Source organism: Coenobita brevimanus, chromosome 21 (assembly GCF_032717465.1).
Source record: "Coenobita brevimanus isolate Jiangsu-jjx chromosome 21, ASM3271746v2, whole genome shotgun sequence".
NCBI classification, from domain to species: Eukaryota; Metazoa; Arthropoda; class Malacostraca; order Decapoda; family Coenobitidae; genus Coenobita; species Coenobita brevimanus.
Window position 1 is genome coordinate 5,808,564 of NC_136974.1, and position 23,516 is coordinate 5,832,079.

Here is a 23,516-nt window from a genome sequence, read left to right on the forward strand (position 1 = left end):
TTAATGAAGGAGGGAAACCTACGGTTTAGACCTATGACCTTCACGACCATAAGACCAATGGCGGAGGGCGGTATGCCAAGTACCCTTCCAGCAACACCCCACACACAACAACCCAGGGACCCAGTGGGATATATAACTTTTTTTTTTTTTTTTTTTTTAACTCAAAGAAGATCCCTAACCCCTTTCAGTAAGGTCGATGGCAAAATGTAGTCATGCTGGAAGGTCGATTTTACTAGTAAGCTAGATTAATTCCTACTTCATAACGTAGGCTCATCAAACTTCATGCAACCACGGCTTAGTATTCAAGTTGTGGGAATGGCCCAGTTGAGGCAGTTAAAAACTAGCCCATCTGAGTGGTATATCTTTAGTGCTGGAGTGGTTGAGTAGATCTTTTAGGAAGGAGTAGGCAGTGTTAGTTTTCAAGAAATGTAGTTGACTTGCTTTTACCTTACGGAGTTGGGTCATTTCTACAATCTGAAAACTATGCAACGGCTGCATGAAATATGATGAGCCTTAGTTATGTGGCAGGAACGAGTCTCCTTGGTTAATAATCAAATCGGCTCTCCAGTCTGACTACAACCTGACAATCAAATGAGGTGAAAGAGGTTAGAGATCTCCATCACGTGTGGCAAAGTGCCCTGAAGTGCTCTGTGTTTAATGGTGGAATGGTCAAGCAGGTCCTTCAGCAAGCCCTTTTTCTCTGACGACGCTTGTTTTTGTCTGCCTGTGTGTGAAGTGTTGACGAAACACGGTTGATCATAGTACAGGCAAGAACCTTCAGTATGACCTTTTAAAGTTGAATAAAATCGCTTATAAGTATAAAATAAACAAATAAAATACCTGATATAATTGAAAGGTTATAAAGCTGCAGTACTAAAGATATACTTCAAATTCCTTAACCCTTCAGTCTGATGACCCTTTGCTTATTTTAATCACATTACCGTCAAACGATTTTATTCAGCAACTTTATTCAACCCCAGTACGGTACTAAAGGAGCTGATTAAAACTGTATTTATCCCTTTCACTTTGAAAAGTCTTTCTACACTCAAGAAAATAATCTTGAGATTATATATATATATATATATATATATATATATATATATATATATATATATATATATATATATATATATATATATATTGTTATGGAACAGAGAAAGATAATGTACACTTTAAGTGAGAATACTAAAAATCACTACTGTCCCGTAAAGTTCCAGGTTCAAAACAAAAGAGTTAGGTAAAATTACAAGTTAAAGTTGCTCAAACTAACAACAAAACATTCAGGATTCATAAGGATAATGTAATGGCAAAAAACAATTAAATATATGGTTAACTGCAAATAGCCTCTATTAACACGAAATTAGCATGAGTAAATTTATCTAAGTCAGCCCTGTTAAAATGAGATACCAGATAATACTCAGTGAATGCAAGATAAATTATTACAGATACAAAATATTATTAATGATGGCTGACAATAAGAACCTTACATAAATTACAAAAACCTTACTAGGCCTAAGAATTAACTTTATGCTACACAGTACAAGAAAAAATGCAACAACAGTTCTACTCAAATTACACACAGCTGTTAGATGGTTGGAGACTTCCTGAGCACTCACAATAATAATAACTGTACAGGGGAGGACAGAGATGTGAGCAAAATGAGGAGTAGATCTAAGTGGCAATAATGCAGAGACTGAGCTCATTATATAGGGGCCAGCAGAGCTTGATACAACTTGTAAGAAGGACGCGCAAATGAAGCCATGGGGACAAAGAGTTGACAATCCCGCTCTGAACAACAGAAAGGACGACTTACTCTACTATAACGGTAGAAGGGGGACTGAGGCAGAACACGCTCGTGATCAAACATGCAGCATACTGTGCGTTAAAATTACACAAAGGATGATGAAATCACAGGCTATGTAACAAGATATATAAACAGGCTAAATTAATATGCATACGGTTCTGACCTATCTTTTCATGATTTACTGAATCTAGTAAATATGGACCAATAACAAGAACCTATATGTAAAAATTTGGAAAAAATAAAAATTTGGCCTGATTATAACAGGTGCTGTAATATTGTTTTAAATCCACAAGCATCATTAGAAGCAAGAACAAAGAGGGCATAAGAAAAGACATATATACTGAATGAAGGTGTCATTAGGGAAAAGAATGGTAGCTATCACCTAGAAATGGAAGTAAACCGGTATGCTAAGTTACTAATTTCTCAGAGCTAGATCAGTGAAGACATGGAATCGCATTCCTTGTAAATAAGACTGCATGCCTCAAATTATAATAAACTTGACAGGCATCCAGCTCCATGGCTGAGGTCAGCCTTGACTAACTTAGGCTAGATGAAGTTAAAAGAAAATTTTTTTTCCCAAATATTTTTGCAATTACACAAAATCCAATTATGGGTTTCTGTTTGTGTTTCCTCATCTCTTTTGTTACCATAGGTGCAAACCGATGAGGTTGTTTGAAGAAGCACACTAATATGGCATGCAGAACTGACACAGTTGTTCTTGCAGAGTTTCAGGGTTTTCAGCTCAATGCTAGCTCAGTTTTTTGCTCTCGGTCGAAATCAGTTCACTGTGTTCCCAGAGTCACGTAATAAGTCACAAGTGAGGCAAAGTAATCTGGTTTGCAGGTTGTCATTGTAGCCAGTGCCACTGTAAAGGATACGGATGCTGAGGGCGTGTATGCCCAAGCGGGAGGGATGGTCTCATAATCAAATACGAAGGGAGTGGAAGCAGGGACAGTAGAAGAGAGTTTCCAATGGTTTTCTCCACAGACCATTACCAGGGAGAAAGTGCCCAGTGGTCTCCACTGACCAGCACTAGACAGGATGTGTCAACTGCCTCCTTAAGGCGAGTCAGGTGTGCTGCAAGGATGGTGTGCCCTATTTGGATGAAAAGTTGTTCAGCATTCAGAGGGCACTTCCTGTGCCATGCCCAGGGTTGAAGGAACGATGTATCCCTAAGGTTCCCCAGGAATGTGATGGTGAGGTGATGCCTGAATTCTGCACCCCAGGGCATGATGCTGGACTGGTGGACAAAGTGAGTGAATGCTGCAGTGTCCTGAGTTAGCGGGTTCCTCTACCGGCAGTGAGTAAGCCCTGGTTGCTACCAGGTCAGCAGCTGTGTTTATTCAGATGCCAGTGTGAGATGGCATCCAGTAGAAAATTCCGTCCAGGAAAAGGTGGAGAGGCTCAGGACGACACTAGACTAGGTGGCCGTGTGATGGTGGCCTGTATGTACAACAAGCATGAGATGTCACTAATCACCACCAACTGTGAGATGTCACTGATTAGAAGCCAACTGCGTGATATTTACCGAAGCGGCAGCGTAACTTGGCTGGCTGCTGGCTCAAGTTCATACGCCTCAACATTTGGTTAGATGTAATTCAGTTTAGAAGGCGCCGTATCGGAGATGATGAGGTTCAACCCGTTTCAGTTTACAAAGAGGAAATGAAGGCGTTACCGAATCCAAGCGAGGAGGACCACCCCCTATAATGATGAAGCCAACCCCAGCTGAATGACCTGATGTGACCACCCTCTCGAAGTCACGAGTGGAAAGAGATGATAGCCAAGTTGTCAGAGAGGCCAGATGAGGAGCGGAGGCGTGGCTGCGTGGGTGTATCAAAAGTAGTTAGAGGTACAATACTTATTCACTCTCCTTTCAGCCGCTTCCAAGTCAATCTCCTAGTCTAAGTTATTTAGTGACAGTGTAAGAAGTACTCCAAGACGTCATATCGTAAGTTAAGAACCGATATTTACGTTAACTAGTCCATAACAGCCTCGTAAAGTAATTGTTCCCATTCAGAGTGTACTCTTGTAGTAGAAGTGTCTGACTGATCTTGTTTGAGTAAGTTTGTAAATAATTTTGGTTAGGTTGTGACTGTCCCGTTGTGCACCTGTTTAAGATATAAAAGAACCTAATTCTATGCTGTGCTGCGTAGGGATTTTGTAAGTAAGGTTAGTTATTAAAGCTGTCAGTGAGTTTGATTTCAACCCTCAGAGACAGAAACCTCCCTGCACGGCCAGCAACAAGTTGAACGTAAGAAGGCAGTGGACCAGAGTCTACAATAAAAAAAAAAAAAAAAAAAAAAAAAAAAAAAAAAGAGGAATCCCAAAAAATACTGAAACATATAAGAAAACACCGGAAGATATACGAACACCTTGAAATATAGGCCAGAAAATACAGCAGAGTCTGGCATGATCAAAGAAAGGCGTATATCAGTGTAGTGCAGCTTTGTAGAAATGAGTATAAAGCATAGCGCAGATTACCGTATAGAACATAATACGGTCAAAATTTAGAATGGCGTAGAGCATGAAAAAAAGAGTATAGAGTATTGGGTAGAGCATGGCGATGAGAAAAAAATAGTGCACAGAGTATATAATTATAGAGTATGGAACAAAGTATAAAGTAAAGCATAGGGCAGAGCATGGGGTATTGAGCTGAACATGAAGTGGGGTACAGACTGCAGAATAGAGCATGGGAAAGAGCACAATGTAGAGCTTGAGGCAGAGCATAGTGTATAGAGTAAAACATGGGGCAGAGCAAAGACTAAGGCACAGAGTATGGAGCAGACACGGAATAAAGTATAGAGCAGAGCAAACAGCAGAGCACAGAGTATAAAGTACAGCATGGGGTAGGGCACTAAATAAAAAAATATGACACAGAATATACAGCAACCCACGAAACACAGCTTGAGGAAAATAATAGAGTACAGAGTAAGGCATGAGACAGAGCACAGAAAATAGAGTAGAGCATGGGGCAAAATAAAGAACAGAGTACTGATTATAGAGTAACAGCGGAGCAAAGGGTAGAACACAGAGTAAAGAGTATAGGCAAGGCAGAGTATAGAATAGAATATAAGACAAAGCAGAGTCAAGCGTAGAGTCTAGAGCGGCACATGAGGCAGAGCAAGGAGCAGGGCGTAGTGTACAGAGTGGAGCATGGAGCAGTGCAAAGAGGAAAGCAGAGCACAGAGTAGAGACTGGGGCAGAGCAAGGCGTAGGAGTAGAAGGCATAGAGAAGATAACAAATTATAGAGTACGGAGTACAGAACTGAGCTTAGAGCAGAGTCCAGAGCATAGACTAGCGCACTGAGCACAGAACAGAGCGTAAAACAAAGCACAGGGTATAGAATACAGCATAACGTAGGAGTGAAGTAGAGAGCATAAAGGGCAAAGGACAATACGGAACAGAGCACGAAGAGGCAAAAACAGAGCACAGAGCATTAATTACGTCTCACCTGTGATACGTCGGTGTAGGTGCGCTGGAGGCTTGCCCGTATGCCCTGAGGTGGCTCGTTGGTGAACTTGATGGAGATCTGCACAAAGACAGGTTGATACTCACACCTCAAGTCCCATCACGTTTTTTTTTTCCGTTTGATTTTAGCTAGTTACAGAATTTTATCAAATTCAGGATAGGCCTATGGTAGTGACTGGGTTGAACCTCTCCTGTTCGAAAAGTTTGTCCTAAGCTGAATAAAATAGTCTTTAGTTGGCATAATTAAGTACTGAAGTTGTCCCGACCATGAAAGGGTTAATGGTGACCCTCAGGCTCCTACGACTCACTCAGCTAAAAAAAAAAAAAGTCGTCTGGTGTTAGCTGGAATAGATTACTGCAGTTGTCCCGGCCAATAAAGGGGTAAAAGCCTCCATTTTCTGACAGTCATGCATTGAACAGCTGTAAGTAACAGATGTAGTTAGCCTGCACACCACGTTATGGGGCACATTCAGTAGCGAGGCAGAGAAGTCAGATAGACTTTACTCATATTATGCATTATACACATGACGGTCTTAAAAAAAAAAAAAAATAAGGTAAAGCCTGTGTGACTACTCTGGTTCGTTACTAAATGCGCTGTGCAGCTTAATATGTTGGCTGAAAACAAATGATTCTTACAATGGAGTATATGCAAGTGCTGGATCCCCCTCGATAAGACATTCGGTCCAAGGCCCGTTTTCTTTTAATTGCATCTAATTAGGACATAATACAAACACCTGATTACAGGCTGTGACACAAAGGAAAGAAAAAGAAAAAAGACTTATAAGGTCTGAAGCGTTGACGTCGTATCTTATCGGCCGACATCCAAATACGTTAAAACAACTCAACCCTATCATGAAATACACTGTTTAACCAAAAGGGTAGGCAACGATTTTTTTTTATGCAAGGAAAAAAAACAAAACATTTAGACTGTCTGTTACGACTAAGGCAATCGGTTATGTCTATTTTGTTGTTTACTTGATTGTCGCCGCCGTCCACACACTGAACAGATCCGAAAGATTTAAAGCAATGCAGCCCCGGCACGGTAAAAGGTGACGTCATGGCTTGGGACTGACCAGAGAGTCATAGAGAAATACAAAGTGGTATTATGTCGAGTACAACAACTTTTGGTCACTTTTAAGCGTACTGGATCTTCGAATATTATCTTTCCTAATCTATCTCAGACCATTTTTAAACACGCTGCATGTCTTGTGTTATTCCAAATGGCTCAGAAATTGGGCTCCCACCTACAACTTCATAAGCTCCGTTTTAGCCCTCTCACTCCGAGGACGTCTTTATTTTATTTTATTCTGGCTACCGAACAGGCGATTTTATATTCCTTAAGGGAGAACTGTAATGAAGGGGTTAATGACGCCTACATCTAATGACTTCAGTTTCATAAAGTCTATCCTAAGGTGAGCAAAAATCGTCTGCAAAAACAGGAATAAAAAAACATAATCGGAGTGAAAAGATTAAAAACTGTGGCCTACCAATCGTTATCGTACAGAAGGTGAACACATACCAGCATCAACCCATCCACTACGAAATTTCTCTCTTGACTTGTACAAATTCGTTGTGTTAAAAAAAAAAAAGATATAGAAAAGGCGTCATTGAAGTTAAAGGGCTAATGGACACTTTCTATCCACTTTCTGGCAAAAGATTTCCCTTACTCTAAAAACTTCATTGTACCTCTTTTGAAAACTGTAACTTCTGTCAGTATCGAAATGTAAATCAGTAAAATGAGGCCTTAATTTATAACCCCACCTTCCCTAGTCCCCAGTCACCATCTTACTCCACCATACACCCTCCACCCTTCCCTCTCTAGCTGACGTATGGATCTCCTTAAATTTACCCGGGGAAAATTTTGAGAAGTTTTGTGATTGCCTGATCGTCACTGTACTGTTGTTCCTTCTCCCAGCTGAACGGCATTTCTTGTAGGCCATTTGCGCGTTTTACTCCTATGGAACTGACTTTCTTTATATACAAGTATCTTAGCCTACCATTATTCTCCTCCATCTTCTCTTCCTTTCATACACTTTCTCTCCGTGACTCTGATTCCACTTCACGTTGTTTTCTTTATCACTCTCTCATACAATACAAATTCCTTTCACCCACAGATGCTAAGATTCGCCCTCAACAGCTATCATTTTCCCTCCACTTCATATCTTTTATCACACCACCATTACCTTACATCCGTGAACCGTACTAAGAGTCCTGCAGGAGTAAAAGCGACTTTCTTTTTATCAGTCTAACAATGTGTGTGTGTGTGTGTGTGTGTGTGCGTGTGTGTGTGTGTGAATACAGACAAATATACATGGCAAAGGTGTCGATATATCTTCAAAATAAATGTAATACCAGTGGCATTCCTAGGTCCCTAACTCCATGATGTAAATTTCGGTCACTGGCCAGACAAGTTCATCAAGCGCGGGGCCCCACCTGCAGAAGGCCAATTGGGAAGGCGTGGTGTGGTTCTGTGGTGAGCCAGAGCCTGAAGGCCCTGTGGACGGTGCTGGTCTCCGTGACAGTGTCCAGCATCTCCTGGCAGAACTCCAGGCTGAGGTGGCAGTTCTGCAGCAACAGCCACCGCCCCACAGACATGGCCTCGGACAGCAGCCGCCGGGCGTGGCCTTCCTGTCCCTGACCCATCGACAGGAACCGGATCTCTGTGATGGGGGTTACCTTGGTTACTTATACCCCCCCCCCACACACACACTTGGTCATACATATATAAAAAGGAGAGATCCATATGATGCAAAAACAAGAATTAGGAAACATGTAGATAGCGCACACCTCCCCTTACGCCAATAAAATGTATGATTTTTTGCATCTGGATCGGGTTCCACCTCAAAATGTAATTAACTCTTCCTTGGACCACTGCTTACATATCTACCAAATTTAACTGAAATCCTATAACAGCTTTATTATATATCTTGCACACAGACAGACATAAGTGAATACATAACCTCTTTCAATTTCCTTGCCGGAAGTAAAAACAGAAAGAAAAAGTCGAAAAATTATTGAAAGTGGATCCAAGTAAATGAGCAACACTATCATTCACGCATCATTCTATCCTTCAGTATCTTGACCCACCAGCAAAAATCATCTGCATTTACTGTTTTGTATTTTTCCCGCTTTTATGAGTTTCACCGATACTTCTGGAACAGTCGTTATATCGATTACCAGGTTAATAATGTGCATCTCCATACCTTCTTCATACATACATTTCGTACCTTTGTCAAGTCTTTTGCTTCCTCGACCTTCCACCTCGATCTCACACATTTATTTATAGCATCCATTCACCGTCTCCTTGGCCTTCCACGCCTCCTTCCGTCTTTTAATTCACTCGCATGTACCTCTTCTGTCTACCTATTTTAATCCATTCTCTGTGCATAGCCATATCATTTAAGCACACTCTGCATAACTCTCAGTAAATCAGTCTCTCTACTTCACATCTATCACTAATCTGTTTTCTGTCTTACCTAAGCAACCCATATACACTGCTCACCAGTTCCTTCCCATGGCCTCTCACCCGTAAGTTAACTTGGGCACAAATACACCTTCATACAACTGAAACGAGCCCTTCATAATCAGTCCTCTGTTTTGTATAGGTTTTTCGTAGCACTGGGCAATTTTCTTCCTTGAGTTCGATATTTTCCACTTTCCATGTACATTTGTCTTCTCTCTTCTGTCACTGCACTGAGGTACTTCTACTCTTCCACTTGGTCCAATCTCTCTGTTATCTGCACATTACTGTACAGTGTGAGCCACCTCATCTCTTGGCAAGCATTATTTTACTCTTATCTGCACTTTCTTTCAGACCTAGCCGCTCATAGACATCCACAGATTTCTGAATAAGTTTACAAAGAACGCAGTCAACACTTTCAAGAAGTACAGCGTTTCTATATACATCATCATTTAGCTGCACTTCCTCCTCCATAACTCTTGCTCTGACCTCTCTCATAACGACTTCCATATGAATACTGTACATGGGGTCATCACACATACCTCTCTCACTCCAGTACTGTACTGAATCCACTTATTAAGGCATCCTTCGACCCTGACACTCATTTCTCTACAATTATAAATCCTCTTTACAACCTTTAACATACATAACATCTCCCAGAATCTCTCCTTGTTCACACTGCCACTTTTTTTTTTTTTTTTCAGATCCATAACTACCCTAATTATCTTACGGTTCTTCTCATATGCGTTACATTGGCTGTCCACCTCACTGCAGACTTTAGATCCATACATTCCATACCACTACTGAAACCACGTTGTTCATCGTCCAACCTATACTCTGATATCTTCCTTATTTTTTCTGTGATTTTTATTCTATATGCATTTCCTTCAATACTCAGCAGATTTATGACACGATCATATTTTAGTATTCTATTTGTACAAAGGCACATTCACACACCCGTCTTCCACTCCGTTGGTATAATTCCATATTCTAACACTTATTGCATAATCCCACAAACAGTTAATTCTACTCAGTTACATGTTTATAATTTTTTCCACATTCCTCATGAACTTCTGCTGTTTTGCCACATATTGTATTGGGAGATTGCAGTGAATGTTGACAGCTGCCGTATTAGTTATTAACCTGTGGTGAGAGAGAGAGAGAGAGAGAGAGAGAGAGAGAGAGAGAGAGAGAGAGAGAGAGAGAGAGAGAGAGAGAGAGAGAGAGAGAGAGAGAGAGAGAGAGAGATTACCCAACAAAGAAACAGCAATGGCACTCCAACTGAACCCTGCAACTCACCCACTTCCTTCGCCTTTGCCAGCGCTTCAATCTGTGCCGATGGGTCTGAGCCCTGGGAGAGGAAGCAGATGAGTGGGGTGCGGTTGTCTGACTCCTCCCAGGTGATTTCCAGGTCCAGGATCACACTGTCTGCGTAGGTCTCCCCCAGAGCACCTGTTACAAAGCGTGACGTCTTATTAATTGGTACAAAACACACACACACACACACACACACACACACACACACACACAAACACACAATCGAACATCTTGGAGCCGCTGTGTGGGTGTGTCTCGTGAAGCAGTTGAGTGGTTCGAACTGGAGCTCACCACATCACTGGCTCACACAATTGCCTACACTTTCTTGCCACGATTTCCTCCTTCCAAGGGTGAGGAACGAGGCATGGATGGTGATGATGATGATGATGATGATTATGATGGTGATGAACATGATGATTATACGGTATACAATTTTATGTGCTGTTTGTGTGCATGGGGAGGGGGGGAGGATTTGTCAATGCGAGTTTATGTGTGTGTGTGTGTGTGTGTGTGTGTGTGTGTGTGTGTGTGTGTGTGTGTGTGTGTGTGTGTGTGTGTTTAACAAATGAACGGATCACAGTGATAATGAAATAGGTCTATCTGCATGCGTTCAGTTTTAGGAAGCACACTTTGTACTAAGTCTGACATTAGCAAATATACGATTATACATACGTCATATTAGCAACTGTTTCTATATCTGCTCACAATGTTTAATGTTTAGGCTATATATCTTTCCTTTCATTCAATAATTGCTATTAGCTCCGAGGTGGGTAACAAATGCCGCTGACATAATTATTTATTAGATCTCTACAGAAAAATGTGAAAACTACTGTATTTCATAAGTTTCTTTCTTCTTATTCCAAACGCTTTTTCAACTTGGCGCCAATCCTTTATTTTAACTTGGCACCATTCCTTTATTTCTCCACGAATTTTCATTAAAACTGGCACAATATTGTCCCTTGATCCAATAACTCCAGGGACCTTTATCATCATCAACATCATCATCATTATTAGTATTATAATAATAATAATAATAATAATAATAATAATAATAATTATTATTATTATTAATTATTGTCGTTATGTATGCCTTATAAAGAGATTTATGTGGTTAAAAGTCAAACCAGATAAACGCATAACTTTTTGACATCTTGTTTTAATATGTTCATTAATCATGGCAAGTTGAACAGGAATATGTCAGTGAACTGTAAGTGTGTGGAGACCATCTTGTATTTCCTTGTGAATATTGGTAATCTTGTTTATCTTATCTCTGTTTATCTCTTGCAAGTGTCTAATGCCCATCATCAGTGGCATGTAAAATATTGCTGACTACTGCCCGACTGAGTGACGGAAATGATGCGCGGAGAAAGTTTGGTATTTTTTGGCCAACAAAGGAACAATCTCAGATGTACTGTATGCATACATCAAAAAAATATGTCCATTCCTACAATACCCCCTTGAGGTGTGGGGGCCCGAGGACAGACTTCCTCTAAGGATATGACCAATTTACTCCTTCTGATGGCGTCACAGGGTCAAAATTCGTTTTGGGGATCGAAATGTTGTGTATAGTAAAGCCATCAATCGACTGCGTCATTCTAACAACTAGATCACCAGATGCACAGATAAACAGGTAGCAAGGTCATCGTGTCAGAGATGTACTTGACAAATTCAATGGTGGTTTAGCTTCAGGGTATTTCATGCGGTACTGTGTTAAAAAACACTATGGCAACATCCTGGCTGCAATATTTTCCTACCCTGACACATTGAAGGCGCTCCATCCGCCAGCCATTTGGAAGAGGGTTGTAGTGGGGAAGGACCTGTGACTGTGGATGATGCTACATGTTAAGATATTAATAGCTAATGCTTGTCTGCAAAAATCTGTGGGCTTAACTAGTAGCCTTTCCATCACAAAATGTTTGCAAAAACTATCATCACTGTTACCATACCGTTACTGAGCTTTCCATGACAAAGTCTGACCAAAGTGTCGAAACAAATGATTTTCGCAAATTTTCGCGTGTCGCGATTTTCACCAATTTCGCGCGCGATCTCGAACATTTTTGTTTGGTATTTTCCCTTTCCTTGGGGGAAGCAGCCTAGGTATATAGATAGATAGATAGATTTTTCTGACACTCCCTGGACTTAGCCCGACCTAATGCATAAAGAAATTGGTCGATATCTATTACCGTTCTCACGAAGGAAAAGAACAAACGCACAGACCAACACACACATTCATAGCTTAACTTTATTATTTAGATGTGGTAGTAGCTAACATCATTATAATACACAAAACAAAACACTGTGGAGAAAAATGATAGTCTTTAATGATAAAGAGGTACGAAAATCACGGAAGGCCACAGCCCCTTCTTCCTCTCCCCATAGTTGGCGAAGGGAGTGCCATCTGTATTAAAGTTGTAAACATAACAATCATAGAGAGTAATCGGCGAAGAGTACTGCATTATCATTTACATTTGATCGTGACTGTACTTATATTGCAGCAGATGGTGTTTATGATCTGACAAACCTGACGCCTTGTTCAGTCTGATGACGAAGACTGGAGTGAAGATTTTTCCAGCGACAACTAAGCCCTGTGATAAGTTTCTTCTTATTAAGCCACACTGCTTCTTCCTGTCACCGATTCATGATGACATGTCTCATTTATACATTACAACAAACTTAATTTTGAAGGCAATTCCCAACCTATAATGATAGCTGCGTTGTGATATATATTCGCTAAAAATAATAATAATAATAAAAACAACACCTAGGCCAGGCCAAGACGCTGAAGCACGTATCCTGCAGAAACAAATGGCTAAAATGTTAACAGGTCCCCGATTTCCGACAATATTTTCTGTAACCCATTATGAAAGCGAAAAGTGACTGGCTTTTCTACCTCGCTACTGAATGCACTTTGTAGCGTTGCATACAGTCTAATAACATCTAAGGCTCATAACTGTATCACCAATAACTATCGAAAACGGGGATTTGCGTAAAACTTCATCTTTCCAAGTATAATGTCAGTGAGTGGTTTCCATAATCGACCCACCTTTGTATTTCATTACAATATGCACACACTGTTCAAGATCTCGGTAATATTTTCCGCTTTTATGAACGGAGTGGTCTTTATCGTATGCAGTTTCAAAATGTATCTCTCTGTTTCAAACTCAATTACAATTTTACTCTCTCAGGTTTGTGTAGGTCTACAGTAAAGTGACTGGTAGACCATGGTAAGGGCATCCAGAAATTATAAATATTCAACTAAGTACTGCTATCAACTGCGTGGTTCATAAAGGTGGGCAATCAGATAAAAGTCTCGGGAAACTAACATTTTGCAATAAACTGAAAATTGCTGGGTACTGAACTGGAGAGTGCTGAAAGCCATACGGATTGACGCAGTAACGATTGCTGAGAACTAGAAGTACTAAAACACAAGATCCTAAGATTTCCCTGTCTTAACTGCCAGTCATGTAACGGCTACTTAAGGGCCTGTTAAGGCTGTCAGCCACATGGATTCTTGTTCAGATAAATTTATATTATTGCCTCCTGAAAGTTTTCATATCTATCTTTCTATATGCTGATAGTTTTAGGTCAGAGTCTGGTGCAGTTGTTTATAGACCACTTGATGCTCATAGGGTACGATATATACCTTGTTTCAATAGATCATTATCATCATACAGGTGTACTGTGCTGCATGATGCTGGAAAGAAACCTGAAGAGAAATATTTTGAGGTAACTTAGCCAAGAGGATCGAACAGGGCTTATCTGGGTGCGGCAGCTGGAAGGGGAAAAAGGGAATCGTGTCCAAAGATAGGACTGGGAGCATGTAGTGGCGTGTGTGAGAGTGGTGTACCTGTGGGGTGAAAATGAGTCTAGAACCAAGATGGAAGGTCAAGACGAGGCAGTGCAGTCTAGGGCAAAAGCTCGCCTAAAATTCCACTGCTTCTGCTTTACGCTTAGGGCATGTTTCCCACTTGCCTCCCTGACACGTCATACCAAACGAGCAAAGAAACATACCAAAGCTCTCTCAGTTCAAGAATGACAGCTCGCCAAAGAAGTAGAAAGTAGGAGAGGTGAAATACTGAGCAAACTTTTGTCCCAACTCCAGCCTACCAGCCTACATGAGGGATGGTTATGTCATTACTAAGTAGGGAAAGAGGTGCTGGGAAGGGTTTTTATCGGTACTGGAATGGAAGCAGGTGAAGAAGAGGTATGTGATGAAGGTAGGGATGTGATTATGGGAGGGTGGTGTGCATGGAAGGTGATTTTGTGAAGGCCAACCCTCACAACATCCACACCAGGCGAAGAGGATAAACAGAGAGATAAGTGGCTGGCAATGTTGTGTTTTTGTAGAGGCGTTTCAGTATACAGGGAATGAGATAAATAAACAAACGAATGGATGTACAGATAATAGAGAGATAAATGTATATAGAATAATGGGTAAATAAATAAAACATTTAACACACAGAGACAGACAGATGGAGACAGAGACACATACTGACTGACTGACCAATAGACTGACCTACTGACTGATTGACTGATAGACAAATACATATACTGTATATAATTATAAATGGATGCCCAGAGAGACAGGTGGATATGATGAATGAGACTACTGAGTGTGTGTGAAGTGGCCTGCCTGTGAGAGGGTACGGTCAGAGGATAGACAGACAGACAGGCAAATGGACAGGTAGATAAATTTAGATATATAAACAAACAGATAGACGGACAGCGAGATAAACAAATAGACAGATAGATAAGTAAAGAGACAAAGATAGGCAGGCAAACAGACTCAGATAGATAGATAAAAGGATACACAAGTGGATATGGGTGACTGCATAATACTGACTGCGTATGTATCGTCGTGCCTGCGAGAGGGTACGGTCGGGGCACCAGGACCTGATGAGCAGTAGCTGACGAAACGGGTCCAGCGAGCGAGAGTACCCACACGGCAGCTCCTCCTGTCCGGGTGTAAGAGGGCTATCAACACTCTCAGGCTCATATAATGTTGTCTTATTTATTTTCGTTATCTCCAGGTGATTTATTTGGCTTATAGAAGGCCTCGTGTGGTGGCAGGAATAATGAAGGCTGTATCTAATCCACACCAGTTCGGAGAATGTCTCTTAAGCTAAGTCTATCTATCTATCTATTGCCAGACGCCTCAATCCCGTTTGGGGTGGCCACAAACAAATCGCCTCCAAGTCGCCCTGTCCCCCGCCATTTCACTGCCCTGCTCCCAACTCACACCCCCCTCTCTCATATACCTCTCCACCCCATCCCTCCATCTCATCCTCGGCCTCCCCCTCCCTCTTCCCCCCTCCACCTCACTCACATACACTCTCTTCGTCAGTCTTTCACCCTCCATCCTCTCCACATGGCCAAACCACCTCAGTGTGTTCCTCATAACGCTTCCTATCACATCCACATCCACACCACAACGCTCCTTTATATCCTCATTCGTCAGCCTGTCTCTCCACGTGACTCCACAGGCTCCTCTTAAATAACTCATTTCCACTGCTCTCACTCTTGACTTGTGTCCTTCCAACAATGTCCAAGCTTCACTTCCGTACGTTAGAGTTGGTATCACAATACTGTCATGTAGTAACTTTTTCACTTCCATGCTCACTTCCCTGTTTCTTATCACTGCTTTCAAGGAACCAGCAACCTTTCTTCCCTGCTGTACCCTTTCAAGCACTTCACCCTCCAAACCTCCATCCTTACTCATCACACTACCCAAATACTTAAACGTACTCACATTTTCCAATTCCTCACTATCCAACCTCGCTAAGTAAATTGAAATAATGATGATGATACTGATGATGATGGTGATGCTGTTGATGATGATGATGATAGTGATGCTACTGCTGCTGCTGCTGATGATGATGATGGTGATGATGATACTGATAATGATGGTGATGCTGTTGATGATGATGATGATGATGATGATGATGATAATGATGATGATGATGATGATGATGATATTAAGAGGGGAATTTAAAAAAAAATGGGAAGTTAGATGAGTATTCGGAGTGAAAATATGAATGGGAAATCGGGTTAAGATGATGATAATGATGATGATATTAAGAGAGGCATGAAAAAAAGGGAATTAGATGAGTATTCGGAGAGAAAATGTGCGTGGGAAATCGGGTTATGATAGATGATGATGATGATGATGATGATGATGATGATGATGATGATGATGATGATGATGATGTACCTCCTCGGGCTTGTCCTTGTCGATCCACTGCTTCCACTCCTTCTCGTTGTCTGTGATCTGCTCGAGGAGGTTGTTGAACTGCAGGAGGCCGCTCAGCTCCACCAGGTTCAGCCAGGTCACGTCCAGGATCCACTTGAAAGGCTTGGGCTGCACCGCCTTCAGGTTGAGTGACGCCCCTCCCTAGTGGCGGGGTGCGGCGTTTATGAGGATTTGTCAGGCAGAAAAACGGTAAGAAACAATCCTGTGATACCTTTTCAATCTAGAATATTTAGCGATAGATGATGAGGTCACTCCCTCTGGTGACATTGCAAGGAAAAAAAAAAAAACGGTCTTGTGCTGTGGATCAAACTCATGTGTGTGGCCAGGTAAAGGCTATCCAACCACTTTACACTATATCAACCATAGCTGGCAATATCTGAAGTATATTTATTTTCCTCGGGTAGGGGTTAGAGGGATAAGGAAGGGAAAGGCAGGTAGGGAAAGGGTGGATAAGTAGAGAGGAATGGACGAAAGGTATTGAGATGGTGGTGGGTGGCAGTGCAGGACAGGCGGACTACACCTTGTGAAGATGGATGGTGTACTTTTCCAAAGATATTTTCTTCAAGAAGTCAGAATGCACTTTCCGCTTTCATTAACTTTGCTTCACGTGACGCAAGTAAAAACATGCTATCATTACAGTAGAGACATAGGCAGCTAGATATGCACTGTACACAGAAAAGTGGACAGATATATAGAAATATGGACAAACAGGAAGATAAACACAGACAGACATACAGACAGCTAAGCGCACCTTCATGAACTTGTTGGGTGAGATAAGAACGCACTGAAAGCAAACAGAAAGATGGGTAGGTTGTTGTTGTTGTTGCTCAAACCCCGGTCCGTCCGATGGAGCAGACCTGTCGACCGCAGGTAAGTAACTTCCCCTATGGAGTTGTCCCACAGGTTTCCTACACGACTGATGTTGTGTCTTCGTCTCTTCATGTCATCATGTGTGTACACTCTGTGGGCCTGTTCTACAAACAGGGAACGTGTCATCTGCGATTCCACCAGACTGAAATCTAAGCTGGTAGCGTAGGAGGGCCGGATGCTGTCCTGATGTAAGCTTAGCGAGATGAATTTGATCTTATCTGTTCAAAGACACCTCCGATGGGTGGATGTCAGGAGGGGGAGGGGGCTTCTTATACAGTGTTCTGATGTAGGTGTTGTATTGAGCTGTACGTGAAGGAGTGTGTAGCAGCCTATTCATGCTAGTGCTGAAAAATCTGGAGATGGGATACTGTTACAGAGGGTTTGATAAAGTTTGTGTGATGACTGTTTTATGTGCCTAGGCGTGTTGTGTGTCCCTGTCATGTAATGACAGGAGTGGTGTGTATTGACACGGGCTGCTGCGTAGAAATGTATGCTTCTCATATCAATAGTTTCCGGTTGGGAGATTTTCGCTTCAGAGTGTAAGTGAACTGTGGGAGTGGTTTTGGTGCAGCCAGTTATGATACGTAAGGCGATAATCCGTATGATTTGCAAGGTGTTTTAATGAGTATTACATTGCATGGGAGCTCGTGCTGGGGAGGCATAAGACATCACTTTATTGTTTGTAGAGTAAGGAAAGTGTTTCTTTTTGTCGTAAAGTCTGGCCATGTAGTTGCCCTGCTGCCAAATGCGGTGTGGGGGAGGGAGTAACTATGTCCTTGTTTACAGTTGGTGGATGGATACGCAGCTATGTGGATGGAAAGACATATAGGCAGACAGATGGACCAGCAGACAAGTAGGAAGAGGAACTGGGGTAGATGAACAGATACTGGAAGGACAGACAGACAGACAAGCAGAAAGATAAATTAATGTACACAGAATATGTAAGCTGATAGATATGTCAAGCTCCACAAAGTTCATCAGTTCGTTGTGTGAGATGAACCCACACAAACAGATAAAACGTCCTTTATAAGTTTCATGTTGTAAGATGAAACTAAACTGAGGACAGACAGACAAACAAACAGCTACGTACTAAAAAAGAAACAAAGAATAAAACACAGGCAGACAGACAGCTACCTAGTAGGAAAGAAAGAAAGAGAGACAGATAGAAAGGAAATGAAAGACGGACAGACAGACAGACAGACAGGTAGCTATGTAGTAGGAAAGAAAGAAAGACAGACAGACACACAGATAAGTAGTAGGACAGATAGGTAGACAGACAAACAGACAGACAGACGAACAAACAGGTAGCTACGTACTAGGAAAGAAAGTAAAAAGACAGACAGACAGACAGACAGACAGATAAGTAGTAGCATAGCAAGACAGACAAACAGTTGGCTATGCAGTAGGAAAAACAGACAGATAGTTACGAAGCAGGAAAGAAAAACAGACAGACAGAGAGCTACGTAGTAGGAAAGAAGAAAAGGAAGACAGACAGAGACAGATACCTAGTAAGAAAAAAGAAAGGCAGAAAGATAGATACGTAGTGGGAGAGAAACAAAGACAGACAAGCAGATGAAGACAGATACGTGGATAAAAATAAATTAATATAAGACAGATAAATTCACATAAGTAGACAAAGACACAGAACTAGATACATACATACATACATACATACGTACATACATACATGCATTCATACATACATACATGATTAAGTACGTAAGTAGGTACGTTCCATACATACAAACACGAGTAGACAAATAGATAAACAGGACAGACATAAAACAGACAAGTAAGCCAACCTTGATAAACTTCATAAACTCATCGTGTGATATGAGGCCGCACTGCAGGTCAATCTTCATGGCCAGCAGGAGGGTGAAGAGGAACTTGTGTCTCTCGTAGAAGCCCCTGCACGCGTTCCTCCACACCTGCGCCGTCAGGTATCGGATGATGTTGCCGATGCGTATCTTGGGAGTGTTGCTGCGGTCAGATCTGCGGAAGGGGGGAGGGTGATGGGGAGGGTTTTAGGTATCTTGTTGTTTTCGCTATAAAAAGTCAGCGTCAGGGAGTTGTCTGTTTATATAAAAGTTTATGACACTGGTCCTTACTTGGCAGCATGAGGAGTAGGAGTATTAAGTTACGATCAGTTACAAAGGCCAGGATACAATGCATCGGACTGGCAGAGGTTGTTAGAAGAATAATGAAACGTAATAGTTGTCTGTTTTTGAAAAGCTGTCTCTGTAGATGTCTGAAAGCCATCAAAAGTTCTCTTATTTAGATGGACAAAAAAAAAAACCCTGAGCGATACTGCCATATTATAAACCTAAGTCTTTGTGAGACTATGTTCGCAGTACATTAAGCTACTTTAAGCATATACACGAGAAATACAAATTCACACTAGTTATAGTAAGAGAACAATATGAAATTACAGGAGGCATTCATTGGCCATTTATCCAAACCAAACAGAAGTGCTTTACCATCACTACGAATTACGCCAGTCTTAAAGATGTTTTACCTTTTCCTTCTTTTAATCTCAGCCATGTACAACTAACAAGCTCAAACAATTATTCCATGAAATACTTCAAAATATAAAATTTCTGCTACTTTGGGTCTTTTATAATACTTATTGTTTGTATTAATTGTTTGTTGTTCTTAAAGCTTGAGAAATGCGATCCAGCTAATTAAAAGACACATCTAATCCTGAAGGGTGTCTCTATGTTCATTCGCAAGGACTGCATTTGGCTGAAGCCAACCTGGGGAGTACTGCAGTGTTAGTTACTCAGATAAGACACTGATAACAGTTAATAATTATAGCATCCACTGTCCATATATCATCATCCCCCTTTGGTCTAGATTATCGGTGTAAATGTCAATCGGCAGTCTTGGTCTCTCGTGCATTAAACTGTACAATACGTAACTGGCCAGGTGTACAACAGTCTCTCTCAGTCTGTCTTACCTCTTGCTACACCCTTCAGTCTTTGAGGTGTAATGCGTTCATAAGTCTTTTAAGCAGCTCTTGAATTTTCATCTCTTTATAGTCTTCTCTGGAGGGGATAAAGTCTGAGGGTTTTATGGTTTTAACTCTCTCCAACAGATTAATATTCCAGGATTTCTGTGACTCACTCAGCTGAATAAAATCGTCTGGCGTTAGCTGGAATAATTATTATATTTTTCCCTGTCGTGAGAGGAATAATGAGGACAGTATTGGCACTCTCTGGCTCTCATGATTCCCTCTCGTCTGAATAAAGCAGGAAAGACGTGACCATTACAGGATTCACCACTTCAGTCAAAGAGAAAGTATAAAATGGAAAAGGACATCCCTGTACTGATGTGGTTAACCCCTACAGCCCGAGTACGTCATATCCTCTCTCTCTCTCTCTCACTTCTGCTACCAAATAATTATGCAGCCACTCCACACCATTACTGACTGATCTCATGCATCTCACCACCACATCACAGCCAATCCTTCAACATTACCTCAGCAAAACACCTCTGGAAGCGCCCGGTTGAAGTGGTCGAACTCCTCCGGTCCACTGAGTGCACGTTCAGATGAGCTTGGTGTTTCAACTATTACTACCGCATGATTTTATTAAACGTGGAAAATCACGAAATAGTAAACACACACACACACACACACACACACACACACACACACACACACGAACGATAATCATGAGAACTGACACCCACCTGGTCATGGAGGTATCGAAAAGGATCAAAAACTGCCTGAGAGAAGTCTGGTACATGTTCGAGACGACGGCCATGTCTGTGATGAGGAAGTACAGGATGGATCCACGGGTGGCCACGGGGCGGTACTCCTCCCGTGCACCGTTGATTTTACGCTCCGTCTCCGAGGCGATATGCAGCTTGGTGCTGACCTCCTGTGCTGTTGCTTTGGTGTCCTGCAGCACGTTGATCAGGTCCTCGTCATCCACCAACGAACCCTGAAGGTGGGGTGGGGGAAACGGAGGAACGGTTGCTGTAAATGACTCAGTGCTGACGACATACGATTTTATTCAGCTGGGGAGCGACTTTCGAGTAAGCTGGAGAGATTAGATACAACCTCAACTGACTCCTTCCTTCCTAGAGGGCTGTTCTAGGGTGAATGCAATCGTCTGAATGCAAAAGGACTAAAAAATACTCCATCGGAAAGAGTGACTAAACCTGCACTTCACTACAATGACATTATTTGACTTAGACTGCCACCAGACGATTTTGTGTAGTGTAGGACGGACATCTAGTAGACAAGGAGTTAATACAGGCCATATCTAACACTTCCAGCTCCAAAGTAGTTCCAAGGCTGAATATAATAGTTTGGAGGCGACGAGAATAAGTAGGTCATGTGTCACCAGATTTAGATGGATAATCAGTTAAATAAGATGATGCCCATTTCATATTCATATTCATATCCGCCAGACTACTTTATTCAGCGATGGGCAGACCTCCTATTGCAGAGAGGATAAGGGTTAATTTCTAACATCTTTACCACCAGGCGTCCTTCTTAACCTTAATAAAATCGTCTTCAATACAGTGGATAAGACGTCCTCGGATTTCAGGGTTAACATAATATCAAAGCAAAGGGTACGATACTTGGTCTGGTTGGTTTATTCCGAAGCATTAATAGTTGAATGATGGCCGTTCGCTGTCCAGACTAATAAGCTTGGTAAAATGCCTTGATGATCTCTCCCTACACAGATAGTTTAAAGTCTATCTATCTATCTATAACCAGACGCCCTTATTCCGAAGAGGTGGCCAGAAAGGGAACCGCCTCCATGTCCCCCTGCCCTCCACCATCAGACCGCCTTCTCTTCAACTCACACCCCCTCTCTCCTGTATCTCTCCATCCCAACCCTCCATCTCATCCTTGATCTCCCATTTCCCCTCCCCCCTCCACCCCACTCATATAAATGTCTTTCATAATGAAAGTCTAGTACATAACAGTTTTTATCCAAATGCAAATAAAAATGCATATTTTATACGCAAATTATTCATTTCTTATTGATTTTTGTTGTTGTTAAACTGTAGCTTTCATTTATTATTATTTTTTTCTTTTTCATGCATGGCCATGACATGTTTCTCTCGAAACTGACCTCTTTAGATTTTTTTTTTAAATAACAGAACGGAGGAAGGAAAAACAAGTGAATAAAAAAAAAATAATCCATACACCAGATTACTGGTGTCCTCTGTTCATAAAATATCTGTAACAGTTAGACTTGAACAGCTGTAGGTTGAAGTTTGGAGGGAAACAACTCTGGGGAAGCGAGTTCCAAAGAGATGCAGTACGGGGAATGAAAGAATTCTGATAGGCAGAAGGTCTGCAATATGGCTGAGTGACATTCCAGCCATGAGTGCTACCAGATGCCCGTACAGCACGAGGGAAGGCATGGAGAGGTGGCACCATGTACGCAACTTCATCTGAGCATTTGCCATAAAAATATCTGTAAAATAATGCAAGGGAGGCAACATTCCTTCTTACTTGTCGGGGAGGTAGTTTATTTGTAACGGCAGGGTTATAAATAATTCTAACAGCCTTGTTCTGAATTTTGTCTAGTTGTTTTAATGCAACCTCTCCACATCCATTCCACAAGGGTGAGCAATATTCAAGCTGAGAGCACACATGACTCTTATAAATTACAGCTAACTGCTCGTCAGTGAAGAAGTTACGGACTCTGTACAATAATCCAAGTTTCTTTGAGGCGGTTTTAGCAAGTGATCTAACATGAGAGGTCCAGCTGAGGGCACTGTTAAGTGAGACGCCGAGAATTTCAATACTTTTGGAGATGGGAATATTAGTAGTACTGAAGGTAATATACGAATCTGGCAATATCTGTCTATTAGTAAATTGTATATATTTAGTTTTACTAGCATTAAATGAGAAGGTTGTTTTGTCCCTATTCACTGATCGTAGATAGGTCTTGATTTATAGAGATGGCTGTACTGAGTTGAGAGGTAGAGATATTAGACTTTGTAAATGGGTGTCTGAGTGTGAATGAACTATGTAGTGATGAGTCATCTGCATATGCTTGGATGGCATTGTGGGTGACAGATAAGAGATCATTACTATGAACCAGGAACAGGGTTGGGGCCAGAACTGATCCCTGCAACACGCCGGCGTTAATCGAGTGGAAATTGGAATACAGTATACATCATCTACTATTACTCTTATTTTCCTGTCACTGTGATATGAAGAAATCAAAGGAGCAAAAGACGTTAGTCCATAGCAAGGGAGTTTGGACAGCAGGGAACGGTGCCATACTCTGTCGAAAGCTTTAGAAATATCAAGAGCTACTACATGAGTTTCACCATGTAGATAAATTGATTGATGGATGGTATGAGGTAGGAGATT

General features: G+C 41.5%; 1 protein-coding gene across 1 annotated transcript in view; it reads right to left on the minus strand.

The window, feature by feature from the left end:
• LOC145392093 (dynein axonemal heavy chain 5-like) overlaps positions 1-23,516 on the minus strand; it is a 266,709-nt gene that overhangs the window by 31,977 nt on the left and 211,216 nt on the right. Inside the window, exons 76-82 of the mRNA XM_080266547.1 lie at positions 20,861-21,114; positions 18,973-19,162; positions 16,262-16,441; positions 14,894-15,005; positions 10,033-10,185; positions 7,707-7,933; positions 5,257-5,334 (exon numbers count right to left, since the gene is read on the minus strand). Coding sequence (XP_080122673.1) covers positions 5,257-5,334; positions 7,707-7,933; positions 10,033-10,185; positions 14,894-15,005; positions 16,262-16,441; positions 18,973-19,162; positions 20,861-21,114 — 1,194 coding nt within the window. The remainder of the gene's footprint in view (positions 1-5,256; positions 5,335-7,706; positions 7,934-10,032; positions 10,186-14,893; positions 15,006-16,261; positions 16,442-18,972; positions 19,163-20,860; positions 21,115-23,516) is intronic.